Source organism: Somniosus microcephalus, chromosome 8, assembly GCF_052327205.1.
Source record: "Somniosus microcephalus isolate GS21.2 chromosome 8, FLI_Smic_1.0, whole genome shotgun sequence".
NCBI lineage: Eukaryota > Metazoa > Chordata > Chondrichthyes > Squaliformes > Somniosidae > Somniosus > Somniosus microcephalus.
This window is the reverse complement of record NC_140994.1, coordinates 181,879,334-181,905,693: the sequence shown is the minus strand read 5'-3', so window position 1 is coordinate 181,905,693 and position 26,360 is coordinate 181,879,334. Positions and strand designations below refer to the sequence as shown.

Genomic DNA, 26,360 nt, shown 5'->3' with positions numbered 1-26,360 from the left:
CCTTTGTGTGTGTTTATCGTGAGATACTTTTTAGAGGCCTCCTCAACCTCCATCTGTAGATATGCCTGTGCCAAGTCAATTTTGGTGAAACGTTTCCCTCCGGATAGTGAGGCGAAAATATCTATCCTCGGAAGAGGATACTGTATCGTGTGAAGGATCGGGTTTACAGTCACCTTGAAGTCCCCACAGATGCGAATTTCTCTGTTCTTCAGATTTATCATTATTCAATGTTTTCTTCATGACCGGGACTATGGGTGTTGCCCACTCGCTCCAATCTACCTTGGATAATACGCCTGCCTTTTCCAAATTCTCCAGCTCTGCCTCGACTGCTGGACGAATTGCGTATGGCACCGGCCTTGCCTTAAAAAACTTGGGAATTGCCGCATCTTCCACTTTTATTGAAGCGTTGACGCCTTTCAAGGTTCCTAGTTCCGGTTGAAACACTTCTTTGGCGTTGGCCAAGATGTCTTTTAATCTTTCAGGTAGGACGTCATCGTCATTTTGATTTCTTACTGGTCACAGTCAGTGCCTGAATGGAGTGCCAGTCTAAACGTATCTTCCTGATCCATTCACGTCCCAACAGCGGTGGACCACCATCTTGCAGAACGTATAAATACAACTTCTGTATTTCCTTGCCGTTGTATACAACAGGTACCCTTATTTTCCCTCTGGGGTATACTTTCTGCCCTGTATATGTCTTCAAGATAATGGATGTGTCTTTCAAAGGTATATGCGGAAATAGCCACTCGTAATCCCATCGACATGACGGTCAGAGCTGATCCTGTATCTAGCTCCATTTTAACTGGGGACCCCACTATCGTGAGGGTAACCCAAATGGTTTAGTAATCTTCTTTGGCAATTACATTATGTAATTTGAGACAGCTTAGTCTCTTGTTTCCGGAGTCGCTATCGCTCTTCCGGTCTTCGGAGCCGCTGTCCGTCATCATTTGTACCTTTCTGTACTTTTCCTTATTGATTTTTTTTTCTGTCAGTGGATTTTTTGTTTCCAGATCGGCATACACGTGCAATGTGTCCCATCTTTCCACATTGCCTGCATGCTTTGTCCTTGAACCAGCAGTCCCTCTGGTCATGGGTGGATCTGCCGCAGCGATATCTCTCGAAACCCCGTGTCATTTCATGGGTGTCGAAGTCCTGTGGCTTTTGCTGTATCTCTACAGCTCCTCTTGCTGCTGCTTCTTCGTATGATACAGCCACACTGAAAGCCTTGTCCAGTGTCAAATCTTTCTCAGAAAGTAGCCTTTTCTGTGTTCCTTCACTTAGGAGACCGCAGACGAATTTGTCTCGTAGAGAATCTGCCAGTCCTGCCCCGAATTGGCGGTGTTTTGACAGCTTTCTTAATTCGGTGAGGTAATCAGCGTTACTTTCATTCTTGTGCTGATTCCTCCTGAAGAATTTGAATCGTTCCGCTATCAGCAGCGGTGTTGGGTTTAAGTGCTCCTGTAGGGTATCAACAATCTCCTTAAAATTCTTGTCCATCGGTTTGGCTGGAGTGATTAAGTTTCGTAACAGCCCGTATGTCCTTGCGCCCATCAGATTTAGAAGTACCGATGCCTTATCCTCTACTTCATTCGCTGCGCAATATACCTCCACTCTTTCCACATGTGGTCCAATCCTCTATATTACTATCGAAAGCAGTAATATTGCCAGTCTTAGGCATCCTGAAAATCAAAAATGGCGCCTCCCGCGCTTTCCTTTCTTCCCTGCCGAGAAAAAGTGGCGCCTCCCGCGCTTTCCCGCCGCTGTTCTCCGCAGTTTTTATTTACAGATATTTTTAAATAGTTGGAGACTCGTTCCCGCCGGACTCTCTGGGACTTTTCCCTCCCTCTGCTTGGTCCGAACGCCGACCTGCTTTGCAGCGCCGGCCGTCTCCAGAGTGCTCCACCCTCCGTCTGTTTGCCTCCGCCTTCCGACTCGCTGCTTGGCCCCGCTGCAGAGCCACCCGATCGAGCCCCAGCCCGCCGCCCAGGAAGGATTAGTGCAGTACCTGCCACCAGCCTGGCTAGCTGGTGAAAACAGTTTTTTCTTTCTTCGACCTTCGTCTGAGGAATCTATCTCCTTGAGGTGCTGCCGAATTGCAGGTAAGTCCGTTTCCAATTCGTCGCCACTGTTGTATCCGTGTTAATGGAGACACGGAATGCAGGAGTTGGTTTAACAGGTGTTTACTGAACAAAGTCTAGAGGTGAACTAAAAGATACAAGACACTATACAGGCTTATATACCCGAGTGGTCACTACCGGTATTACAGTACACAGGGGCTCTTAAAAAGGTACATACACTACAGAAGAGTGGCAGAATAAATTTAGTATCGACAGATGTAAAATATTACACATGGGATAAGGTTTACAGCAGAAGTACTCCATGAATGGAGTGGAGATAATTAAGGTCGAAACTGGAAGAGATTAGGGTTATTATTACACTCAACTCTCACCATATCCAATCACAACAGAGCAGCAATCCAAGCAAATATAATTCTGAACTGTGGAGCCTATGCAATGGAGCACAGGATTAAATTATAGGGGGCTTGGAGTACAATGTGCAGTTCACCAATAATTGCTACTGTCTAGTTCATTAACACAATGAATGAGCTATGAGCAGAGGGGTGAAATGGACAGTAGGTTAAATTGCAGTCTCTATGAAGAGCATTGTTTGCTGAAATGGCTTAGAGAGGTTAAGATGATTAAGTTATGATTGATTGTTAGTGATTCTGGAACATTTATTGGTTTGAATCCTACACAAAAGGACTTTTGTTTAAAAGATGCTGTGTGTAAAAACTTGTGCATCAAATTTGGAAAGGTATTAATTTTTCAAAAATATTCATTATCTTGGAAGACTGTTAATAACTCTACTGCCACCAATAGATTTTTTTTTCTTGGGAGGTCAGCAACACCATCTTAACAACAAGATTTATGTTCCTGAATACAAGCACAGCGATCACTGGCATAGTCCACAATTCATTGCAGGAGGGAACAGAAATACTTTATTACAATAGGTTAATGCAGATTAGAAGTTAACTAAATATCCAGTGTTAAACACATTCAGCTTTTACACAAAAAAGGCATTTAAACTGTCATTGTATATGCACACAAAGGAAAACATCTTTGTCATATATTTAAAGGGCAATCACCTCCCTCCCCTGGAGAAAAAAACTTCAAAACACATTACAAAATAAAATATTTGTTGCAATTTTCCCTCCCTGCACTCAAGTGACATTAGCATTTAAATGTCTGAGCAAATGATTCCGAAAGAAAGTGATAATATCCCATTCAAGTCCTAGGCACAAATTCTGACAAGATTAGTGGGAACCAAAGCTGGCCAAAGAGAAAGATTTAAGATGGTAACCTCAAGCAAGTAGGTAGTAACACCCCACTAATTTGTTTCTCCTACCACCACTCCATGACCCAAACAACTTAATGCAACGTATTGTCTTATCCTACAATATTCTTTCAAGATTGTTTGAAGATACTATGACTTTTTTTGTTAAAAGAATCATACCTCAAACATGCAGTAATTAACTTACAATTAGTAATCATTACTGACATGTATGGAGCATCCCCTTTTAATATTCAGCATAACATCTGTACATGGCAAAATTAAAATCGGAGAGTGCACACTGGGAAAAAAACTATCCTACGCCTCCACAATCGGAGATACCAAGGCAGTCATCTGTAACAAAGACATCAAAATAGCAGTAGCTGTTAATACAATGAAAGATGGTGACATGCTACAGGGTTGGGGAAAGGAAGAGAAAGACAAGAGGTGGGGAAATGGGTCAACAAATGATCGATGCAGTTTTGCGTTTAGGGATACAAATAAAACTAAAATTATAGGAACAATGACAAAATACAGGCAAAAATGAATCAGGAGAGAGATCTAGAAGTCAGTGAATAAATCCCTCAAGACAACAAGCCAGTATCTGGTTGCTGTTAAGAAAGCAAATTGAATGTTAGGTTGTATAAAGAAGCGTGTAGAGGCAAGACAGTTATCCTGCCACTGTGTAGACCGTTGGCCCGGCTACACTCAGGTTATCAAGTACAGCTCTGGAACACTCACTACAGGAAGGATGTATAGTTGAGCTAGAGAAGGTGTAGCTACTAAAAAAGATATGGGGATTAGAGAAAAAAAATTCATAGAACTGGAACTTTTTGTTGGGGAGGAGACTGAGGGAAAATATGATTGAATTGGGATGTGAGGAATTATTCAGGGATATTTCATTAGGAACAGAACAAAAGGACACAAGTGTAAGAAATGTAATTTTTTGGTCAGGAACATTAGTGGTCAAATACTAGATGTTCTCAAAGCCTGAGCTTTCATACCTCCATTGATTCATTTGATGTTTTCAGCTTAAGTATCTCTCAATCAGCACTGCAGCCCAGAAAATTGAATTAAATTTCCTCTCCAGACACTTGCTAGATTATTGAGGGCCTTCCACACTGTTGTAATGTAATTCAACCACCATGCATTAATGAACACTATCGTCCCCAAAGGAAGAGGAGCAAAGAGAAACAGAAACAAGACGAGAACAGGTTTCACACACTTCTACATATCACACAATGTCAAACACAAGCAAACATCTATTATATTCAGTGCAGATCCTAAAAACTTGTGCTGGCGTCTAGACTGGGTCTTAATCAATTAATATGTGAAAAACACTTGTCAGTCTACATTGATTTAACAAGGAAAAATTACAAAAATTGTGCGCGAAAAAGGCAAGTATAAAAACACTGATCATGTGGACAAAAACACAATCACAACTGCCACTAGGAGAGAAAGTACAATGTATTTATGGTCTTGCCCGGAGCTACAAGAGGTAAAGAAAGGAGAAACATATGAAGATGGCCTAATGATAACACTCTTAACTGAAGCCTCCCCATGTACCAGCTGGGCCACTCAATATACTGTTTTCCTTCATGCCCACTCTCAAGAAGATTTTGTATATCTGTTGGATGAAAGTATTGATTTGTTTGCAGAGGCTGAAATAATATTTTGCATATTAAAATACACATGAAAAACATATTTGAGACTTCGTCAGCATGGCTTTACATAGTGCAAACATGCCTAGGCACCTGCACTACACTTTGTACAGAGGTCGTTACACCTACCTTGTTTACGTACATCCTCCACAGCTGCTGTCAGTTCTTCTTTCAGGTATTGGCTCTCATGAGCGATTTTCTCACCCTTCTCCAGGAAATTCTGTGTTGCCTGTTCCACAGAGGCAGCCAAAACATGGGCTTTCTTAGAACGTCCTTTCTTTTTGTTAGATGGTCCCCTGTTGCTGGTGTTAACCAGGGTAGTCACCTGAAAGTACAATTTTGGTCTTAAAGTCCAGATGGATATTGCATTGAAAGATCAGTGGGAAGAACAACTTGCATTTATATAGCACCTTTAACACGCTTCAGAGATGTAATCAAGACAAATGGGTACCAAGTCAAAGATATTAAGGGTGACCCCAAGGCTTGGTTTTAAAAAGGCCTGTAAAAGGAGGCAGAGGGACTTAGGCAGAGAATTCCAGAGCATGGGGCTGAAGGCACAGCCAATGGTGGAGCAAAGGGGGATGCTGGTGCACAGAAAGCCAGAGTTAGAGGAAGAGAGAGCTCGGAGTAGGTTGGGGTGGAAGGGGTGCATGGGTAGAGAAGTTAGAGGTAGGGATTTAAATACAAAGAATTTTAAGTCAGCAAGAATAGGGTGATGGGTGAGCAGGATTTGGATACAAGCAATGAGTTTTGAATGAACTGAAGCTTATGGAGAATGGCCAGGAGTACTGGAATAGTCAAGTCTATAGGTGACAAAGGCATGAATAAGAGTTTCAACAGCAGATAGGCTGAGGTAGGAGTGAAGGTATGCGGTGTTAGGAGGTGGAAAACCCAAGCAGTCACTCAACAAGAAAGGAGGGGTGTCAATAGAAGGGACTACCACTTTCATCATCAACCGGTGGAAAATCTCGTGTGTAAAAAAAAACAGCCCTGGGAGAGGAGTGGATACATTTACCATGTGTAGTACTGAGCCCCAGAGACCAAAAAAGACCCAGACTGGACACCTGGTCTCAGCCGAGTTACTGATTTCATCCAATGCAGCAGATTCTTCTGCACTCTGGAAAGAAGGGGGAGAAAGAGAGCCCCAGATTTCCCACTCCGGATTGTTACTCGTGACTCTTGGCGAAAATGCTACGAGATAGGATTAACATGTAGCCATCATGCCCTCCACGGTCAAAAAATCTGCCAATGCACTAGCCTGTCAGTCAATCATTCAGGCCAGGTATCAAGGATTGCCAAAGCCCATGGAACTGTATACCAGCATTCCTCTCTGCTGTTCCACAATACACAGTTGCCAATCACTATGCTGGAGAAGCTTCTTAAAAATTCCTGTTGCAGTTTGCTGAAATATTGCATAATTATGCAAGAACATAAAAGTATCCAAACCACCAGTTATCAAGAGCCAAGAATAATGACATTTCATGCAAAAAATGTAAACTCCATTACCCTTTTCACTTAAGATTTGATAAACACAAATAGTAATGCAACATAGCTGTAGAAATATTAATTTACAGCTTATAGGCCAAGAGAAGGATTTTTTTTGTTATTATTAATTGCTTGGCAAAACAGCTAAAATATACAACCACTCTCACACTGCTTCAGTGCCGAGAACCAGTAGCACTAGAAGATCAATATTCCTACCACCACCCGGAAGAGCATTGCTCCCAGGAGTAATACTCCAGTGTCTACTGAAAGCAGATCATTTTCCAAAACAGCACAACCAGATGCTCTTAATTGAAGTGTTTCAAGATGACTAAAGGATTTGATAGAGAGAAACTACTTCCTCTGGAGGGAGAGTCCAGAGCAAGGGGGCACAACCTTAAAATTAGAGCTAGGCCATTCGGAGGGGTGTTCAGGAAGCATTTCTTCACACAGAGTGTAGTGGATATCTGGAACACTCCCCAAAAAACTGTGGAATTGAAAGTTTCAAAAGAAAGATAGACTTTTGTAATGCAAGGGTATTTTTTTTTTGAATTTGTTTTTATGGGATTTGGGCATCACTGGCAAGGCCAGCATTTATTGCCCATCCCCAATTGTCCTCGAGAAGGTGGTGGTGAGCCGCCTTCTTGAACCGCTGCAGTCCACGTGGTGAAGGTACTCCCACAGTGCTGTTAGGGAGGAAGTTCCAGGATTTTGACCCAGTGACGATGAAGGATCGGTGATATATTTCCAAGTCTGGATTGTGAGAGACTTGGCAGGGAACTTGGAAGTGATGGTGTTCTCATGCGCCTGCTGCCCTTGTCCATCTAGATGGAAGAGGTCGTGAGTTTGGGAGGTGCTGCCGAAGAAGCCTTGGCGAGTTGCTGCAGTGCATCTTGTAGATGGTACACACTGCAGCCACGGTACGCCGGTCAGGGTGGAGGGAGTGAATGTTTAAGGTGGTGGATGGGGTGCCAATCAAGCAGGCTGCTTTGTTCTGGATGGTGTCGAGCTTAAGGAATATGGAACCAAGGCAAGTAAATTGAGTTAAGATACGGATCAGCCATGATCTAATTGAATGGCAGAACAGGCTTGTGGGGCAGAATGGCCTACTCCTGTTCCTATGTTCCACTTCACACTATCAATTCAGCACCTCATCTCCAAGAGCACAGAGCTCAAATTTGCAAAACTGCAGAATCTCCAGCAGTTTAACTTTTAGAGAGCAAGTATAAGAAATGTTGAAATGGCTGTGGAGATTTGACAAATAGTTCCTAATAGCACTCCTTCCCCCAAAATGCTATTTTTTCTGACCTGTGGGGTCATGGTGTTATGAACAGGAAGCCAAAGCTTTAGACTTACTGTTCCCAACCAGTTGACAGGACAGTTCCTCATACCATATGACACTGTATGGCACCAATAGCTTCCCCCACACTAGAAGATGGGCAATTTGGAATTCCATTTAACCACTTCTATGGAACATTCTTACCTGTGTGACCAAAGGTTCCAACAGACGTTCCACTGCCAAAGTCCTTATTTCCAGATTTTTCGGATCCCATTTGAAGTTAATATTTTGAGTGTTGATAGTCGTCATGCTTGCTTATCTACCAGATTAAAAAAGCGCACTAGTTATAATCAACAAGTGGTGTTTTAAAAACTAAAGAAAGCAGTCAAAGCAAAACCAACGAACAAAATATAACTTTTTTTTTTTTTTTTAAGATCAAAGATGAATTCTGCAGCCAAGCCACAAGGACAAACTGCAGAATAAAACTGGCCCTGAATTTGCGGTCAGCGGTGTACCTTCGGAGTACACCTCTGACCTGCAAAACATCTACGAACTTACCTCCTGGCTCCAAACCTACGGAGAGTTTAGGTCCTGGGCCTCCATGCGTACGCCTACATATCCCAGCGATGCAGGCGGTTCGGATGCGTCCCTAGGATCACGTAGGCCAGGTCCTCCAATGAGAAAGGAGGATTCAATTTCCGAACAGAATCCCCTATGAACCCTAATCAAATCCCCAAATAATTAAACAATTTCAACTAATAAATAAGTGCTCTGATTTTCAAATTTAATTAAAAGTCCCTTCATTACAGCAAATAAAAAAAAATTCATTTTTGAAAAATAATTTTAAACATTTTAATCCAGGCCAATATTTGCATAAACTAATTATGTGTTTGTGCATAATTTTTTATTTTTACATTTTTAATTTAAGACTTATAACCACCCTTATGCTGGTGAAAGCAGGCCCTACGCCGAAGAGTTTTGTAGGCAATTGCTGGGCAAATAACCAAACTCCACCAGTGAAACTGATTTTCTAGTCGGTTCGAATGATCTGGCAAGGTAACCCTTTATAATTCCGGGTTTCCGCCTATGTAGATCCAGAAGAGTAGAAAAACCATAGTGTGAATACTATTTTAAAAATATTTGAAGTGCCAGGGTATTTTAATGTTTATCTCTACTGTTCTACATCTGCCATTATTCTGAAAGTAACAGAAAAATAGCAAATATTCCGAGTGATTGCACTTAAATTCCAATTTTCCCCAATTATGGGATGCATGAAAAAGTGAATCTACAGTCCTACCACTGGGATAAGTGCTGGATCCTGCAGTGTGAGTCAAACTAAAGAATGCACAAGCCACTGAAATCCAATTTCATACCAAGTGTTAGCTGTTAGTTATAGAATGCTAATGCTTGCTATGTCCAAGAACTTATAAGCAACCTGCAGTGTACCTGCATAGAACTTGTACACATCTCCAAAAACCCTTTCCTCTCCAAAGCCCTTGAATGTGTGGCACCTCCCAAATCAGTGTCAACTTTTTCTGCAACTCCATGTTTGCACCTATCCAATCACGTTTCCACCCCTGCCACAGCCCCAATCAAAGCCAGCCTCTGTGACTATGGTGCACTATTCCTCCTTATCCTCCTCAATCTCTGCAGCCATTAACACTGTTGACTATGCCATCCTCCTCCAACACTTCTCCTCCGTTGTCCAGCTGAGTAAGACAACGTTACCTATCCAAACTTACCATCGCTCTTACCTATCCAAACGTAGCCAGAGAAGCAACAGTTTCTCTTTCAACCCCCGCACCTTTACCTCTGGAGTCCTCAAGGAATTATGCTTGGCCCCCCCCCTCCTATTTCTCATCTACATGCTGTCCCTCAGCCACATCATCCAAAAAACATATCAGGATCCACATGTGCACTGACAACTCCCAGCTCTACCTCTGCCAGAGCATGGGAGGTCGGCCAGGAGAGCATTGGAATTATTAAGTCTGGGGATGACAAAAGCATGGATGACAAAAGCATGGATGACAGATTCAACAAGGGGTTGAGGAAGGGGACATTAAAGAGGTGGAAGTTCAAAGTCTTGTGAAGAGGAGGATATGGGATCAGAAGCTCTGCTCGAGGTTGCAAACACTCTAGTTCAGACAGAGGCAGTGGTCTGAGAGGGGGTGGAATTAGTGAAAGGGGCCAAAGATGACAGCTTCAGTCTTCCCAATGTTTAACTGGAGGAAATTGCAGCTTATCCAAGATTGGATGTTTTACAAGCACTCTGACAGCACCAAGGCAGTGGTGGGGAGGTAAAGCTGGGTGTCATCAGCGTACCTGTGAAAGCTGATCCCATGTCTTCAGATGATGGCGCCTGGACAGCATATAGACAAGGATCAGGATAGATCCTTGGGGGACTCCAAAGGCATCGGTGTGTGGACAGGAAGAGAAGCCATTGCTGAGGATTCTCTAGCTGGATAGTCAGGTTAAGAGTGGATCCAAGCAAGGGCAGTTCCACCAAGCCAGACAATGGGGGAGAGGCATTGGAGAAGAATGGCATGGTGGACAAGAGTCAGCAGAGAGGTCGACGAGGGATAATGCAACATGGTCAGTCAGAGAGGACGTCATTTGTGACTTTAATTATGGCCGTTTCAGTGCAGTGGAAATCTAATTGGAGAGGTTTAAACATGGGAGTTGCAGGATAGATTTAGGATGTGATAATAAGTTCAACATCTTTGGGGGGGGGGGGGGGGGAAATGCAAGTTGAAGATGGACAGTAGTTTACAAAAACAGATGGGTTGAGTGACCTTTGAGCACAGAAGTGATAACTGCAGTTTTGAAAAGGGAGGGGGTACAGTACCTGGGGAGAGGGAACCAAATGTCAGCTAGCGTTGGGCCAGGAAGGGAAGTCGGGTGGTTAACAAGTATTTATATAGCGCCTTTAACGTAGTAAAATATCCCAAAGGTGCTTCACAGGAGCATTATAAAAGAAAATTTGGCACCAAGCCACATAAGGAGCTATTCAGGCAGATGACCAAAAGCTTGGTCAAAGAAGTAGGTTTTAAGGAGCATTTTAAAGGAGGAAAGAGATGTAATGAGGTGGAGAGGTTTAGGGAGGGAATTCCAGAGCTTAGGACCTTGGCAGCTGAAGGCACAGCTGCCAATGGTGGAACAATTAGTTTAGTGAGAATGGAGACAAGCGAGCAGGAAGTGGATTTCATGGTAAGCTCAGAGAGGGCATGAGGGGAGATAGGAGAGAAACTAGAAACAGACATGGGATCAAGATTAGGAGTTCAGGGGAGTAATCTGGGGCAATGGTTCAGCTTTGCGGGCAAGGGTTTTGTGGGGGGGGGGGGGGGGTGGGAGAAGAGAAACCACAGCAGCAGCTAAATGGATGGTCTCAATTTTAGTGACAAAGACAACTATGTACCCTTTGCACTTGGCGTTGAATGTCAGGATGGCAGGGTCGGAGGAAAGCGGTTTAAGGAGACAATTCGTAGTGAAGAAAAGCAGCTAGATATTGGGCCAGTAATTCCAGTCCCAATGTGAGAGTACGGACGGTGTACTCACGCGTGGGCCCGTTGGAAGTGCCGGATTCCAGCATGCACACGCATGCGCGGGAAACCGGCATTTCCTCTCCATCGAACTAAGGGGTTAAGAGGTCCAACGCGTGCGCGCAGGACTCTGCGCGCACGCGTTGAACTCCCTTCGTTTTGACAGGTTTGCGCGTGTGCAAGGGCCTGGACTTTTTGGAAATGAAAAAAGGAGGCGTAAGGAGTGGATTCTTGAAGGTAAGTGGTCTATTATTTAAAATTATTACTTTTTTCCACAGCTTCATTGTTTTTTTTGTTTTTTTTTTTTAAGGACTTTACAGAAAGTTAAGTTTATTTTTAGACCCGAATTCGTAAAAGAATTCTCAAATTTTATTAATTGTTTTAAATAGTTTTTTAAAGTTATTTATAGTTTATTTAATTATTGGGATGTTTTTTAAAATTTTAATTAAAGTTAAACTCGTCTTTTGGGCACCCGTACTTTGAGTTTGACAGTCTTAACTATCAAACTCATGAATGAGTTTCCCCTCCCCTGATTGGCTGCAGAGTGCTCACCTGATCCCAGCCGGCACATCGCACTAACTACGCCGCTGGATCAGGTAAGCACATCGCGCAGACAGCTGAACCGGGCCAGTGACAGGAAATGCAAGCAGGCCCAGGCTTCAGATGTCAGCGCGCAGGGGGGAGTGCAGATCAGGGGCTTGCACGCGCGGCAAGCACCCGATCCTTATTTCTGTCCCGTTATCTTATCTGTCCGGGGCAATCCCAGTGACCTAACCAACATTTATCCGTTTGCTGTGTACATGTTGGCTGCTGCATTTCCCTACATTACAAGTGACTACACTTCTATAAATGGAAAATATAGTAGGTCAGATGTCCAGAGCAGGAACTGCTGGTGGAGAAGTGGGTTATGGGATTGATGTACCTTGGGGGAGGGGATTTGACACCATGAACAGTCGGCAGCCCATCGCCAGGAAGATTCGAGTTAGTCCTCAGTGTTCACCTCTGGACCAGACAGCCTGATACACTGAACATCCCATCTGCGCAAACAGTCAGCTGGCCAGGGTGGGAAAATCTGAACTAAAATCTGCTGGGGGGGGGGGGGGGGGGGGGAAAGAGCTCAATGGGTTTTCTCAGAGCACTGTTACTAATGAACTGCAACCCATGTGTGTCACAGGCATCTTCTATCACTGTGTCTAAGTCATTCCTTCAGGAACATTGGGCACCGATTATTTGAGCGTGAAGTGGTGGTTTTTGCCAGGTTGGGGGCTCAGGTGTGCCCCAGTTAATGGGGTGTGAGGGACAGCTGTGTGCCAGCTGTGCCCCAGTGGAGGGGTGTGAGGGACAGTTGGCTGCACCTGCTCACTAACTGAACACCTCACCAGCGGAACAAACCCCTGCGTTGGTCTGTGCCTCCCCTCGGCTGACAGAGGGGGGGGGAATTGGAACGGCTGCAGGGATATTAATCTGCTCTGGCAGAGAGACAGCGTGAGTCCCTGCAGTGAATGATGGCCACATGGGCATAGCTGCGGCTCAGGAAACACTGCCCCCAGAGCCCTGGCAGAAGGACAGCGCCTCATTACAGTAAGAGATGTGCCTACTTCCTGCAGTCTGACACCTCCCTCCAAACCTGGGAGATGGGTGAGCGACAGGCTGCTTGGCAACCAGGGTCCATTGAGTCCCAGTGTGACAGGTGAGGTGGGGACCTGGTCAGGGTGGATCATTGTAGAGTCTGCAGGGTTTCAAAGCCCAGGTGGACCGCACTTCATTGCATTCACCGGAGACTGGGCAACCTAATTACACGCGGGAATCATCGGAGTCACACGGAGATGAGATACGTTTGCACACACTGCCTGCAGAAATGGTGAAAAGTTAACCTTGAGCTGCTTGACTTGTACTTGCAGTTGCAGTTTAATAAACTCTTGATGCCAGAAAAAAAAAAGGCGGGTAAAAGACTGCAGGCCGCCAGCAGCCAAAGTCGGAGGCGGTAAAGCGCAGGGCCAGCTGTTGAGAGGAACCAACCATCTGTAAACAAAGATCCCGCCTGACTACAAGATGGTTGCAGCAACGCCAGGATACGGCCAAAAGAACAGGCATCATAAATCAGACATACATCACATTAGATCTGTCTGTCCAGTCAAGGGCTGGCCAAGGAGCAAATCTGACAATATTAGGGGCTTGAATACACTGATTTAAAAAAAAATAATTACAAAAGCATTGGCTAAAGAATCAATGCTTTAAAATCACTTATTTTATACAAACACTAGCTGGAGTGCCCGGCGGTGCCGACGGTTTTTTTGAGGGCATGTTATGAGAGAGAGAGAGAGAGAGAGAGAGAGAGAGAGAGAGAGAGAGAGAGAGAGAGAGAGAGAGAGAGAAAGAAAGAAAGAAAGAAAGAAAGAAAGAAAGAAAGAAAGAAAGAAAGAAAGAAAGAAAGAAAGAAAGAAAGAAAGAAAGAAAGAAAGAAAGAAAGAAAGAAAGAAAGAAAGAAAGAAAGAAAGAAAGAAAGAAAGAAAGAAAGAAAGAAAGAAAGGAGAGAGAGAGAGAGAGAGAGAGAAACACATTCACTGTCAGGCAGCAATCCCCCCTCTCAGACCATAACCACATATATGTGTACCTTAAACTTTCTGCCCAAACTACAGACACAAAAAAGGAACCCAGTAAGCTCTATAAAATAAACCAGACATACAGATGGGCCCCAGACAGTGGAGATAAATTCATCACAGCACTAAATTCACCTGATCTCAAGTTAAATATCAAAATTTAAAGAAAATCTATATGAGATCACCAGAGATGGTGTAAACATGGCCATAGATGATATAAATATGATCTTCCATGAGGCAGCTGTAAAAGCCGACCTTGTGAAACAGAAGAGGAAACGTTACAAAAGACAAAATAATAATGAGAAATGGTTTGACCACGAATGCAAAAATGCCAGAAAAGACCTGAGAAAAATATCAAATCAAACCAAAAGCATCGCCAACCAAACAATCCAGACCTACGTATTAGATACAATGAGACCCTCAAGATATAAACACACCATTTAGGAACAAAACACAAAATTATACCCACAAAATACTCGAAGAAATTGAAAACTCCATTAATCCAAATCAATTCTGGGATATGTGGAATAACCTGAGTACAACACAATTGCAAGCATTACCAATCCAAGATGGCGACATCTGGAGAACACATTTTGAAAACCTGTACAAAGACATCCCAATAAACGAAACAAACCCAAGTCAACATCATGTCACAGAAAAACTCCACACATTAGAAGCAACAATTAAAGACAACCAAAACCCTCTAGACTCCCCAATCACATGGGAAGAACTAGCCACAAAAACAAAATCTCTCCACCTAAAGAAAGCCTGTGGTCCAGACAACATCAAAAATGAAATGCTCAAGTTCAGCAATATGGAGATGCAGGGTGCTGTACTCAAGTTATTCAACATCATATTACGTTCAGGCTGTTTTCCCAATATCTGGTGCCAAGGACTCATCTCTCCCATATATAAAAGTGGAAACAAATCAGACCCAAATAACTACCGCGGCATCTGTGTCAACAGTTGTCTAGGGAAGTTATTCTGCAGTATTCTAAATAGTAGATTACTGGATTTTCGTAAACATAATATCCTTAGAAAAAATCAAATAGGCTTTCTTCCAAAACACCGCACCACCGACCATATCTATACCCTTCACACTCATTGAAAAACATATACACCAAACAAAAAATGGGAAAATATTCGCTTGTTTCATTGACTTCAAGAAAGCCTTTGACTCTATCTGGCACGAAGGGCTCTATTATAAACTTCTTCAGTGTGGAATAGGGGGCAAAGTCTATGACCTTATTAAATCGATGTATCTGAAAAATAAATGCAGTGTCAAAATTGGAGACAAACGCACCGGTTTCTTCACCCAGAGAAGAGGCGTCCGGCAGGGCTGCAATTTGAGCCCGACCCTGTTCAACATATACATAAATGAATTAGCAGACATGCTGGAGCAAAGCGAGTCACCAGGTCTCTGTCTCCTGGATGGAGAAGTGAAATCCCTGTTCTATGCAGACGACCTGGTTCTGCTGTCTCCCACAGAACAGGGATTACAGCAACAACTAGACCTACTCGACAAATACTGCCAAAATTGGGCCCTAACAGTAAATCTAAAGAAAACCAACATCATGATTTTTCAAAAAAGGCCCAGGTGTCAGGAAAACAAATACCAGTTTACTCTCAGTGATACCATCATAGGACACACTATGAGCTACACTTACCTTGGTCTAACCATTACAGCATCAGGGAGCTTCAGCATAGCAGTGAATGCACTAAAAGAAAAAGCCTGAAGAGCCCTATATGCAATAAAAAGAAAATTCTACAACATCCAAATCCCAATCAAAATCTGGCTCAAAATATTTGACAGCATAATCCTGCCCATTGCGCTGTACGGTAGTGAAGTATGGGGCCCCGCTCAATCACCATAGCTACACTAAATGGGAAAAACACACAATAGAAGCCCTACATGCAGAATTTTGCCGAAGCATTCTTCGCACCCAAAGGAAAACACCAACAAATGCATGCAGAGCCGAACTAGGCAGATACCCACTGATAATAAACATCCACAAACGAGCACTAAACTTCCTAAATCACCTCAAATCCAGCTCCCCAGACACCCTTCATTTTAAAGCCTTCCAGACCCAAGAGCTAAACCCAGAAAAGAGTCCCCTGAGTCAGCTGCTACTGAAACTAAGTACTCCTACTCAGCCGGACCCTGACCAGTCCCAGACCAACACTGCCGTCCAAACACCAATCCGAGTGAACCAAATCATTAAACAATGCAAAGAAACCTACCTGGAACATTGGAACAAAATAACCAAAAGCCAAAGCAGATTAGAATGTTACCGGGCCCTAAAAAGAGAATATAAACTGGCAGACTATCTCTCGACCATCAGAGAGACAAAACAGACAGACCCTCACCAGGTACAGACTAAGCGACCACCAACTAGCAATTGAAAAAGGAAGATACAAGAAATCCTGGCAGCCTAGAGAGAATAGAATATGTGATCAATGTCTGGCCGGCAAGGTTGAGACAGAGATGCATTTCCTCCTAAAATGTGAAAAAATTCAACACAAGAAACATTATTTGACAAGCTCAGCCAAACAACCCCAGATTTCAAAGAATTGGATGACCTGTCAAAATTAAGATTAGTCCTGGGAGAAGGAGACAGACCATACCTTGGTGCCAAATATGTAACAACGTCACAACCTGAGGACTGTTTAAAATTAATACTGAATGTACCAAACGATGTTCAACGACTGTTTAAATTAATATTGTTTAAACTGATATTGTATGTACCCAACGAAGGTCAAAATTGTTTGACACCTACAGAATGTTGGAAAACTGTACTTTTTGGCAATATGGCTCCCTGTAAACTTTCATGCCAATAAAGCATTTGAATTGGAGAGAGAGAGAGAGAGAGAGAGAGAGAGAGAGAGAGAGAGAGAGAAAGGGAGAGAGAGAGATTCCTGCATCAATACTAATGAATCAACAATTTCCTCACCTCCATGACCATTGTTTTTAGCTTCAGACCCAGCCGGTCTTTAGTGGCCGCCGCTCACCTCAGCTCCCGCTTGGCAGTTTAAAGGATTAGGCCCCACCCACAAACACCATGAAACGCCCCGTGCCCCCGTAGGATTGGTCAACCATCACATCACTCAACACTAATGAGCGGTAGGATTGGTCAACCGCTAATGAGCGGATTTTGTCTATTTTTTGTATACGGTCCGAACAATCTTTGTCTGATCAGAAAGTAACTATGCTTATGACACTCCCCTAATCATAAGCTTTCTTTTGACATAACATAGGTGTAGGTACGCTCTAACTTTTGCATGATGCCCAGACATAACACAGACAGACAGACACACATGTATGTTGCAATTCATTGTCAGAAGATCCTGGTACAGTATCAATACAAGGGGACAATAATTTAGATGGGGCAGCGGCCGTGATTACTATTCCATTTGAAAACGGGTCCGCCAACCAAAAAAGTTTTTTGAGAACCACTGGTGTAGAATACAAGGAAGCGGTTGGAGATGGCCATATCTGTGATCAAGAGCAAAAGGCACGATAAGGTTGTGTGGTGGGGGTCGGGAGGGGGGGGGGGGGCAAGTGTGAAAGGTTGGTAACAGAATGACCAGATAATGTTTTGAACTACAAAACTGTCACAACAACCACATTAACTTTCTGACCAGCAACTGACAACCATGCATAAATTCCAGCAACACACATTTGCAAAGGTGAAACTACCACGACAGTGTGTACCCACATTTGTACACAGTTATTAATATCCTTGGGCACTTGGTGCTAGAAAGCAATTGGTTCATTTCAGTTATGAGAACTAAAAATTAAACCACTCAGAAATCAAGTTTCTTTAAGGAGACCCAAGGAGCATAAAATATTTTAAAATTGCTGAAATTGTCAAAGACTGAAGCTACATATACTAGCAAAAAATTCAGACACATTGACAAGGCGGATAGGAAAGGGAGGGGCTACAGGGGACACAAAAAGCAGAATATATATTTATCAAATGTTTTTTCCAGAGCCCTTTTCTCTCAAAGCACTGTTTGCAAAGCCCAGAATCCCTGAATAGCTTCTCAATTTTTTCCCCTACTGGAGACATAGAACCTCAGTACTGTAGCAAATGCAACAAAATAAAGTTTTAAAAAAATTGCTCCAATACAAAGAGTTAATATTACACTAAAACACTACAGATGTACCTTAGGGCCAGACGTCAAACCAACAAACCTCAAACTATGCAAGTGCAGTTCTAGGAGCATATGATGCAAACGTACACATCATTTAATACTAGAACACTTTCACAGTCCTATACCAAGCTCATAGCTTCCAATCCACTGGAGCTGTGCTGTTTTTGAGTCTATGCATTGTGAGGCACTAACCTTTAAACAGATCTGCTGACAACTATGCACTTCTATTTGAAGTTTACAATCTGTACAATTAGGACGGGAAAGAGAAAATTTGTAGGATAGTTGTCACAGTAATTTATAGCAAAGTTTAAATTTGTGAAAACATTTCAAGTGGAACAATGGCACGAATAGTGAATAGAGCCTCCCAGCAATGCTGGTTCAATCACCGTATGTCAAATTGAACAGAACAGACACCCAACAGAATCAGACTACTGCACAGTCCTTGGTCAACAACCAGGCAATAGACACTCAGCTTTCAACTGACTTTTCTGCCCTGAATCCCATAACCTCTGCAACTGTCAAGGGCAAATAACCAATTCAAAGCACATCCATATTTAAATTATTTCAGATTCAAATCCACCCCTTTGAAACAGCAATTCAACACACACCACCATGCTATTTACTCTAACAATAGAAGATATTGAAAAACTACAAACACTACTAGCTTTCATTCATTTACATAAAAGGAAACAATTTGAAAATTCATTCACAGCATCTCTCTTGCACTCTGGTATAACATCCTGCACAAGTGCTAGAATGTATGTTTTTACCCTCAATTCCCACATGACTATTTTTCAATCTTGACCAGACTTTTGAAAGACAGGACAAAAGGAGAGGATATCCTCAGCCAGAGTAAAGCATGTGTAGTCAACTAATGGCTCTTGTGTACTTACTAACAGTTACAAAATCAGCAGTGTTAAAACAGCAAGACACCTGCCCACCTAAGCAGAAAGTTAAAGTTGGAGAAAAATGAAAGATAGTGAGAAGAGAGAAAGTAAGCAGAGAGGAATAAAAGCTTCTTTTCACCAGCAGTGCTATATGCTCTGTTAGGGCCACAATACAGCAATAGAACTAGCCTAGCTTTTTCCCAAAAGCAACAATTCAGCAGAAAAAGTACCAAACTAATCCCGATAATTGTCTTACTAGCTTGCCAAGATGAATTTCTATATAAACTACAGATAAAAAACAAATGAGCAAAATCTGTGTAACATGGCCCATTCAGCAAATCAAGACAAAAATTAAAAATATTTTGTACAAAAAGGGAATTAAACTTGCCCTGATGACTTAGTAAATAAAGGTTGCGTGTAGCTGTGCCACATGCAGCAAAAAAGGTTTAATTCCTGGTCTATGTTGAGTTAGCAATAGGGGTGCAGGACCTCAGACCTGCACCCCCACCCCCACTAACTCAGGGAAGTGCAGAAAGCCAGTTCACACTTGCTATTCAGTGACCACTACTGTAAAGCATGTGTATTGATGCCTGACGAGAACAGAATTGGAGCTTAGTTGTAATACTCCACCTTACACCCATCAACACCATCTATCAACACCATCTATCCCCACATGAAGAGTGACCATTTGGGCAAGGTCCAGGAGGGTGCTCATGGAACCATACTCCAGCAGAAATCAATGCCTACCTGGGAGGAAAAAGGCATGGGTATAAATATTGACAAGAAATAATCAATTTTTCAATTATAAGTGGGTTCGGACAATAGATTTGTCGCATTTAGCGTGTCAAACAAGTTCCACATTTGATCGTACTGTGACGCCTTACCCCAAATGACCTCCAAGTTTTTTATCTTCCTGAGCCACTTAGTTGAATACCATGGAACTTTACAGGCCACAAGGTTTAAATCCACATTATATCCAACGGTCTTGGTGTCCTGATTTAGGACTTATCTACCAACAAAGCAACAGCAATAAAGATAGAGTTAACATTTCAGGTCGATGACCCTTCGTCAGAACAAACAGCAAGGCACCTGCCCACCTAGGCAGAAAGTTAAAGTTGTTCTGACGAAGGGTCATCGACCTGAAATGTTAACTGTTTCTCTCTCCACAGATGCTGCCTAATCTGCCGAGTATTTCTAGCATTTTCTGTTTTTATTTCAGTTTTCCAGCACCTGCAGTATTTTGCTTTTTTTTATTAGCACTAAAAATAAACTTTGCAGATGTTCTACCCACAATACCCAGGGCAAGTAAGCAAGCAATCGAAGCAGAAATTAGAGTAGGTTCCCTCAGCTTCATGGGCTGGATTGACAGGGCGAGAGCACAGCATTTAGCCTAGTTATAGTATGGACGTCCCTAACAGACAGTCTCAGCACAAGGACACCAGCAAGCCCAATCTTGTCTCACCAGATAGCTACATATGTACAGTTATACCAGGAGTCACTAGATAGTGGTCAGAAGCAGGACCCAGGATGATTTCCCCTTTCACCAACTCAGACCAAATGCAATGCTCGAAGTACCATCCCAGCTGCGAGCCATTAGCAGTAAGCACTGGAATAGAACCAGGAATCTTCTAAGCTTCTATGCCTCACCTGGTCATTGCATTAAGCAAGTTGAACAATCAGAGCGAAGTATATTTTTTCTGGTTTTAATTGGAGAAAACTGTATGCGTGGGAGAAGAATTTGGCCACATTTTAGCTAGGATTCCATTCCGCAGCAGTAAACAGGAAGTGGTTTGGTAATCTGGTATTTTATGTCTGACTGAGCTATGGGTGTTTGTGGTCAAACATTCTGGCCATTTATGGGGCGGGCAGGGGTTCTCCTGCAGGTCATAAGGATAAGAGTATCTGGTGATGTTTAATGTCACTTAGCTACAGAAAATCTTTAGTGTGAAAAGTTACACAGAATATAATGCACTTCAAATAGTTAACACTTTAATAGAGAAATACCAAGTTTATGACCTCCAACCCAATCTCAACTGTATCATCTTTCTCCCCTCCCCTCCCTCTAACAACCAACCAAAAAAATCTACATTTAAAATCCAACTCTAAAGCAAAATCTGAAATTAGTTTTTGTCTTGATCTTTTCTGACAACAAAACAGAATTGAGAGAAGTTGAATAAAACCAATGAGGAATGAAAGTGAAAAATCTTTAACATAGAAACATAGAAGATAGGAGCAGGAGTAGGCCATTCGGCCCTTCGGGCCTGCTCCGCCATTCAACGAGATCATGGCTGATCATCCAAACCCTAGCACCCGGTCCCTACACCGACAGCCATCCCACCCAAGCCCTATCCCCGTAACCCCACGTATTTAATCCCCCCCTAACACTAAGGGTCAATTTTTTTTTTTTTTTTTTTTTTTTTTTAAATGGCCAATCAACCTAACCCGCACAAACAAAAGACAAAGGGGGCAAAAGGTAAAAATAAGGAGATATGATCTAATATAAAAAAAATCTCAAGCAGCACCATGAGACACCAGCTTGCCCCCTTTAAATTAAACTTGGCAAAAGTGTGACATTTGAAGGGGTTCTGTAAAATGCTGAACTCGCCAGTATTGTGGAATCCACCTCATGTACACTGCCAAGTAGATTCCACAGCAAGGGCATCAGCACAAACTTCCTGCATACAAGTTTGTGCATGCACTTATTTGAAAGCTGCGATTGCTGGCCAATACGGAATCTAAGCACTCAGCAAGAACAAAACTTCTACCAACACTAGCACTATTACCTTCAAAAGGAGCAAATGACAACACTGAAGTGGGTTGTGGAACCCCTGGCAGCAGGAGCATCCCTCAAAAGTACAGTGGTGTCACCAAAATTGAGGGTGGTCTTTCGTGGCATTTTTGCAATATGAAGATGATATCAGACTATTAAAAACCGTATAACACTTTGTTACAACCAACCTGATCTAATTTAGCACACTAGTAAATAAAGACAAACTACTTGCCTCTACCCAAACTATTTTAAAAAGCAATTGCTAAAAGTGTAAAGGATACCATGATTTGAAGTGTTTCATTCCTCAGCACTGCCATCTCCAAAGATCAACGAATCAACATTGGGCTGGGTTACTGAACCACCAACACTAGTAGTGTTCCACATTACAACAGCAACAAGGTTAAGGCTGTTTTAGCATATGCTGTTTGCTCTGGCTGAGCTCAGACCCAAGTATAAAAACTTAAATCCAGAAGCAGAAACTGACTGGAAACACAAGATAGTGAGTACATATGTAGAACTTTTTTTAAATCTGTAACCTGTAACCCTTTCCCCTTCTCATTTTTACATACCTTGCATCCCACTTTCTTTCTATCCAGTACAAATGCAAAACCTGTGCTGATTTAAAGCTACTGTAGTAACTTTCTAATAGAACTGGAACTTGGGTGGAGAAGCCTTTTTGCATTTTGCCATTTCCATTAACTAGAATTAATTAGTTTTATTAGGACACCAGATTACATGTCTCCTCATCTATCAGGAACAAAATCAAAAATCTATATGCTGTTATGAATCCAACTACAACTTGCATTTATATAGCACCTTTAACATAAAAAACATCCCAAGGCGCTTCACAGGAGCGTTCCCAATCTCAAATCAGCAAGTGCAGAGTATGAGCAATTCTCACAGCAGAATAAAAAATTGGAGGGCTAGTCACTCGAAGCTGCATCTGTACACTTCATTAACATCTGCTCAACCTCTCAATTGGAAAACTAGTAACTTTGAAAGGAACAAAAACAGCCAAGGAAGTAACAACATGCACACAGAAAATACCCGAGATGATAAAACAAGGATGCACCAGAAAGAACACGAGAGAGAGAAATTCAGGCATTAAACATTTGAGTTTATGAAGCAGTTACATTCCGTGCACTTGTACTTAAACCTTTCAAAGGGCAGCTATTCAAGATCACTAATCCAAATTAGTCCTCAAAATGGGATGCCGTTACAATAAATTCTTCAGTAATCTAATCTACACAGTAAAATAATTTATTCACAACAGTTAGAATTTCCTTCCTCAGTAAAGCCTTTTAAATTACAAAAAGAACAATTGCAGCATCCCAAGTGCGCAAAGAGCAAGTGAACCACATCAGGTCAAGCTGAGCCACAGGGACCAGCAAAATCCCAGGTTTGATACCTGGAATATGTTGAATTAGGTGATCTCAGTTACAGCAGCACTGGATAACTACAATTGGCATCAAGAACCGAAACAGTCGAGCAGTCCCACCTTGACCATTATTCAGTGAGCTCTGCAGGAAGCATGCATGAGTGGACATTAGGAGGGCAGGATCAGGACATGACAGCTGTTATGAACACCAGTGTTACATTAGTTCTCTGCCATTCACAATCCAGGCTTACAGAACAAAAATCACTTGGGCAAGGTACTGGCATTCTTTCCCCAAAAGGTCCCCACAGAACTTTGCCTTAGCTTAAGAGGGCCAAAGGCAGAGGGGGGGGGGGGGGGCAGAATACCTACTTTTTCTTCTGACCACTCCCGTTTTCATAACTTCTGAAAGAGCACTGCAATTTAAGCAAGTCTGCATTACAAGTTACACAACACAATGCAAATCACCTGCTAGACTCTCCAGCAAATTCCTTCCAGAATTGAGGCAAACTGACATTTGGAAGGCACTGGATACCCAAATTAAAAACATTACAAAAGCCAGGAGGATCCACATCGTAGTCACAGATGGGCAGAAAGTGTTTCAGATTTCTACTACCCTTTGTGTGGAAAAAATGCTTCCTGATTTCACTCCTAAATAACACAGCTTTAATTTTATCAGCACATTTCAGCCTTCACTGACCCCTTATCCACTTTAGTTGCACAAAATAGCTTTCTTTGCATAGATTGCCTGGTGGTCTGATCTCCAATGAAAAAGTTTCCATTATATCAAAATATGACATCTTCCTTTACAGTGGCCAGTACAAGGTTCTATTTCATATACAAAAGATTGTGTTTCATAGGGAAGAGATTTGATGATCTTCCATTTAAATACATCTTGTTCTATTCAAAAGTTCTCAATACTGAAAATGGCTGGAAATAAATCAATAAATACAATTCATTATTACAATCAATGACTAAACAAAGTCCTTCCAGCACATTAAAATTCATCCCTACAGTAATTTAATTTTCAGCAGAGTATCTTGAATGCCTGTCTAGCATTACCTCATTGGAATAATCTGGTAGGCAAAGATTGATAAACAAGGTGAACCCAGATTACCTTAAAATAACCCTGACTAGTAAAACCAGAGATTTTAAATTGGTGAAAGTAAAAAATAAGAGATTGAATTTAGCAAAGAACTTTCAGTATCTTTTTTTATTACTTGCACCAATTTCAAAACTCTGATCTTACTAGCCAGGGTTACCTTAAAGTAATATTCTGGGTTCACCTTATCTATACCATTTTTTACTTCATAATAAGTGGCAAGATTTAGCAAAAGAAAATTGGTTATAAAAAGCAGCGAGACTGAAGTAGCAGATCTCTGTTGAGCATTAAAGTAATTTAGTACCTGTGGCAACAGCAAGAGAAGCAGAACCATTCATAAAGCATGCTATCAATAAACCACGCAAAGAATTAAATATAAAACTCAAGTTACTGAACAATTGGGTTTGCTTAGCTTTGGAATCAGATTGCAGGCGATGCTATGAGTCCCCCAGTCATTCACTGTTTCTCTAAGTTTACATAGAGATGGTCAAGGTGATAAGAGCCCATGGGGTCCAGGGCAATTTGGCACATTGGATCCAAAATCGGCTTAGTGGCAGGAGGCAGAGGGTGATGGTCGAAGGTTGATTGTGTGACTGGAAGCCTGTGTCCAGTGGTGTACTGCAGGGATCGGTGCTGGGTCCCTTGCTGTTTGTAGTGTACATTAATGATTTAGATATGAATGTAGGAGGTATGATCAGCAAGTTTGCAGATGACACAAACATTAGTGGAGTGGTAAATAGCGAGCAGGAAAGACTCAGGCTACAGGACGATATAGACGGGTTGGTCAGAAGGGCAGAACAGTGGCAAATGGAATTTAACCCTGAAAAGTGTGGGGTGATGTATTTTGGGAGGACTAACAAGGCAAGGGAATACACAATGAATGGTAGGACCCTCGGAAGGACAGAGGCTCAGAGGGACCTTGGTGTGCATGTACATAGATCCCTGAAGGCAGCAGGACAGGTAGATAAGGTGGTTAAAAAGGCATATGGGATATTTATATTCTATGCCTCGGCTAATGAATATAAGAGCAGGGAGGTTACGATGGAGCTGTACAAAACGCTAGTTAGGCCACAGCTGGAATACTGTGTGCAGTTCTGGCCGCCACACTATAGGAAGGATGTGATTGCATTGGAGAGGGTGCAGAGGAGATACACCAGGATGTTACCTGGGCTGGAGCGCTTCCGCTATGAAGAGAGACTGAGCAGGCTGGGGTTGTTTTCCTTAGAGCAGAGAAGGCGGAGGGGAGACCTGATTGAGGTGTACAAAATTATGAGGGGTATAGATAGGGTAGATAGAAAGGAACTTTTCCCCTTAGTAGAGGGGTCAATAACCAGGGGGGCATAGTTTCAAGGTAAGGGGCATGAGGTTTAGAGGGGATTTGAGGAAAAACTTTTTCACCCAGAGGGTGGTTGGAATCTGGAACTCACTGCCTGAAAGGATGGTAGAGGCAGGAACCCTCAACATTCAAGAAGCATTTAGATCAATTCAATTTCAATTTTATTTGTCACATAACCAAATACAACAAGTGAAACCAGTCAGTGAAATGCTTTTTTCTTAACAAGCTGAGCGCACCAATCAGCAAAGGACACTTAGCTGCCTGGTACGCACGGAGCCCGCAAGGACGGCAGCCATCTTCATCGGCGCCATCACAATAGGGTCTGCTCTCGCCTCGCTCCGCCTTTCCCGCACTCCTGCCCGACAATCTTCAGCCGCCGTGGTACCGACGTCCCGGGGCCTGCTTCTCCCTGGCTCTCCTTCCACTTGAGCACTTGAAACGCCAGAGCATACAAGGCTACAGACCAAGTGCTGGAAAATGGGATTAGAATAGACAGGGCTTGATGGCCGGCGTGGACACGATGGGCCTCTTTCTGTGCTGTATGACTGAGATGAGGATGATCGAACTACATACAGGAAACTCTCGTTTAAACGGCACCTAAGTATCCAGAATTCTCTATTAACCGGCAAAATCATACTCCGAAAACAACACCTCAATAACCGGAAGTGTTGCCGAGTCAGTCTCCCACTGTGGCCGAGTTAGTCAGTGGGGGGTAGTTCTCCAAACTGCCACTACTCAGCTTCTTGGCACGGTCAGAATTCCGAACACCTCAATAACAGGAGTCTGACCCCCGCGCTGCTGGTAGTCTCTTCCAATCCGCCATTTTTCTGTGTTATGGATTACC

At 42.6% G+C, this 26,360-nt stretch overlaps 1 protein-coding gene across 4 annotated transcripts in view; it reads right to left on the bottom strand.

Moving 5' to 3' along the window:
• The window catches only part of ctnna1 (catenin (cadherin-associated protein), alpha 1), a 196,076-nt gene that overhangs the window by 164,051 nt on the left and 5,665 nt on the right, over positions 1-26,360 (bottom strand). For 3 of the 4 annotated variants that reach the window (XM_085995420.1, XM_085995419.1, XM_085995421.1), the window contains exons 2-3: positions 7,957-8,071; positions 5,121-5,316 (exon numbers count right to left, since the gene is read on the bottom strand). In XM_085995420.1, coding sequence (XP_085851546.1) covers positions 5,121-5,316; positions 7,957-8,061 — 301 coding nt within the window. In that variant the 5' untranslated portion in view covers positions 8,062-8,071. The remainder of the gene's footprint in view (positions 1-5,120; positions 5,317-7,956; positions 8,072-26,360) is intronic. The other variant, XM_085995422.1, reaches the window with a different exon arrangement.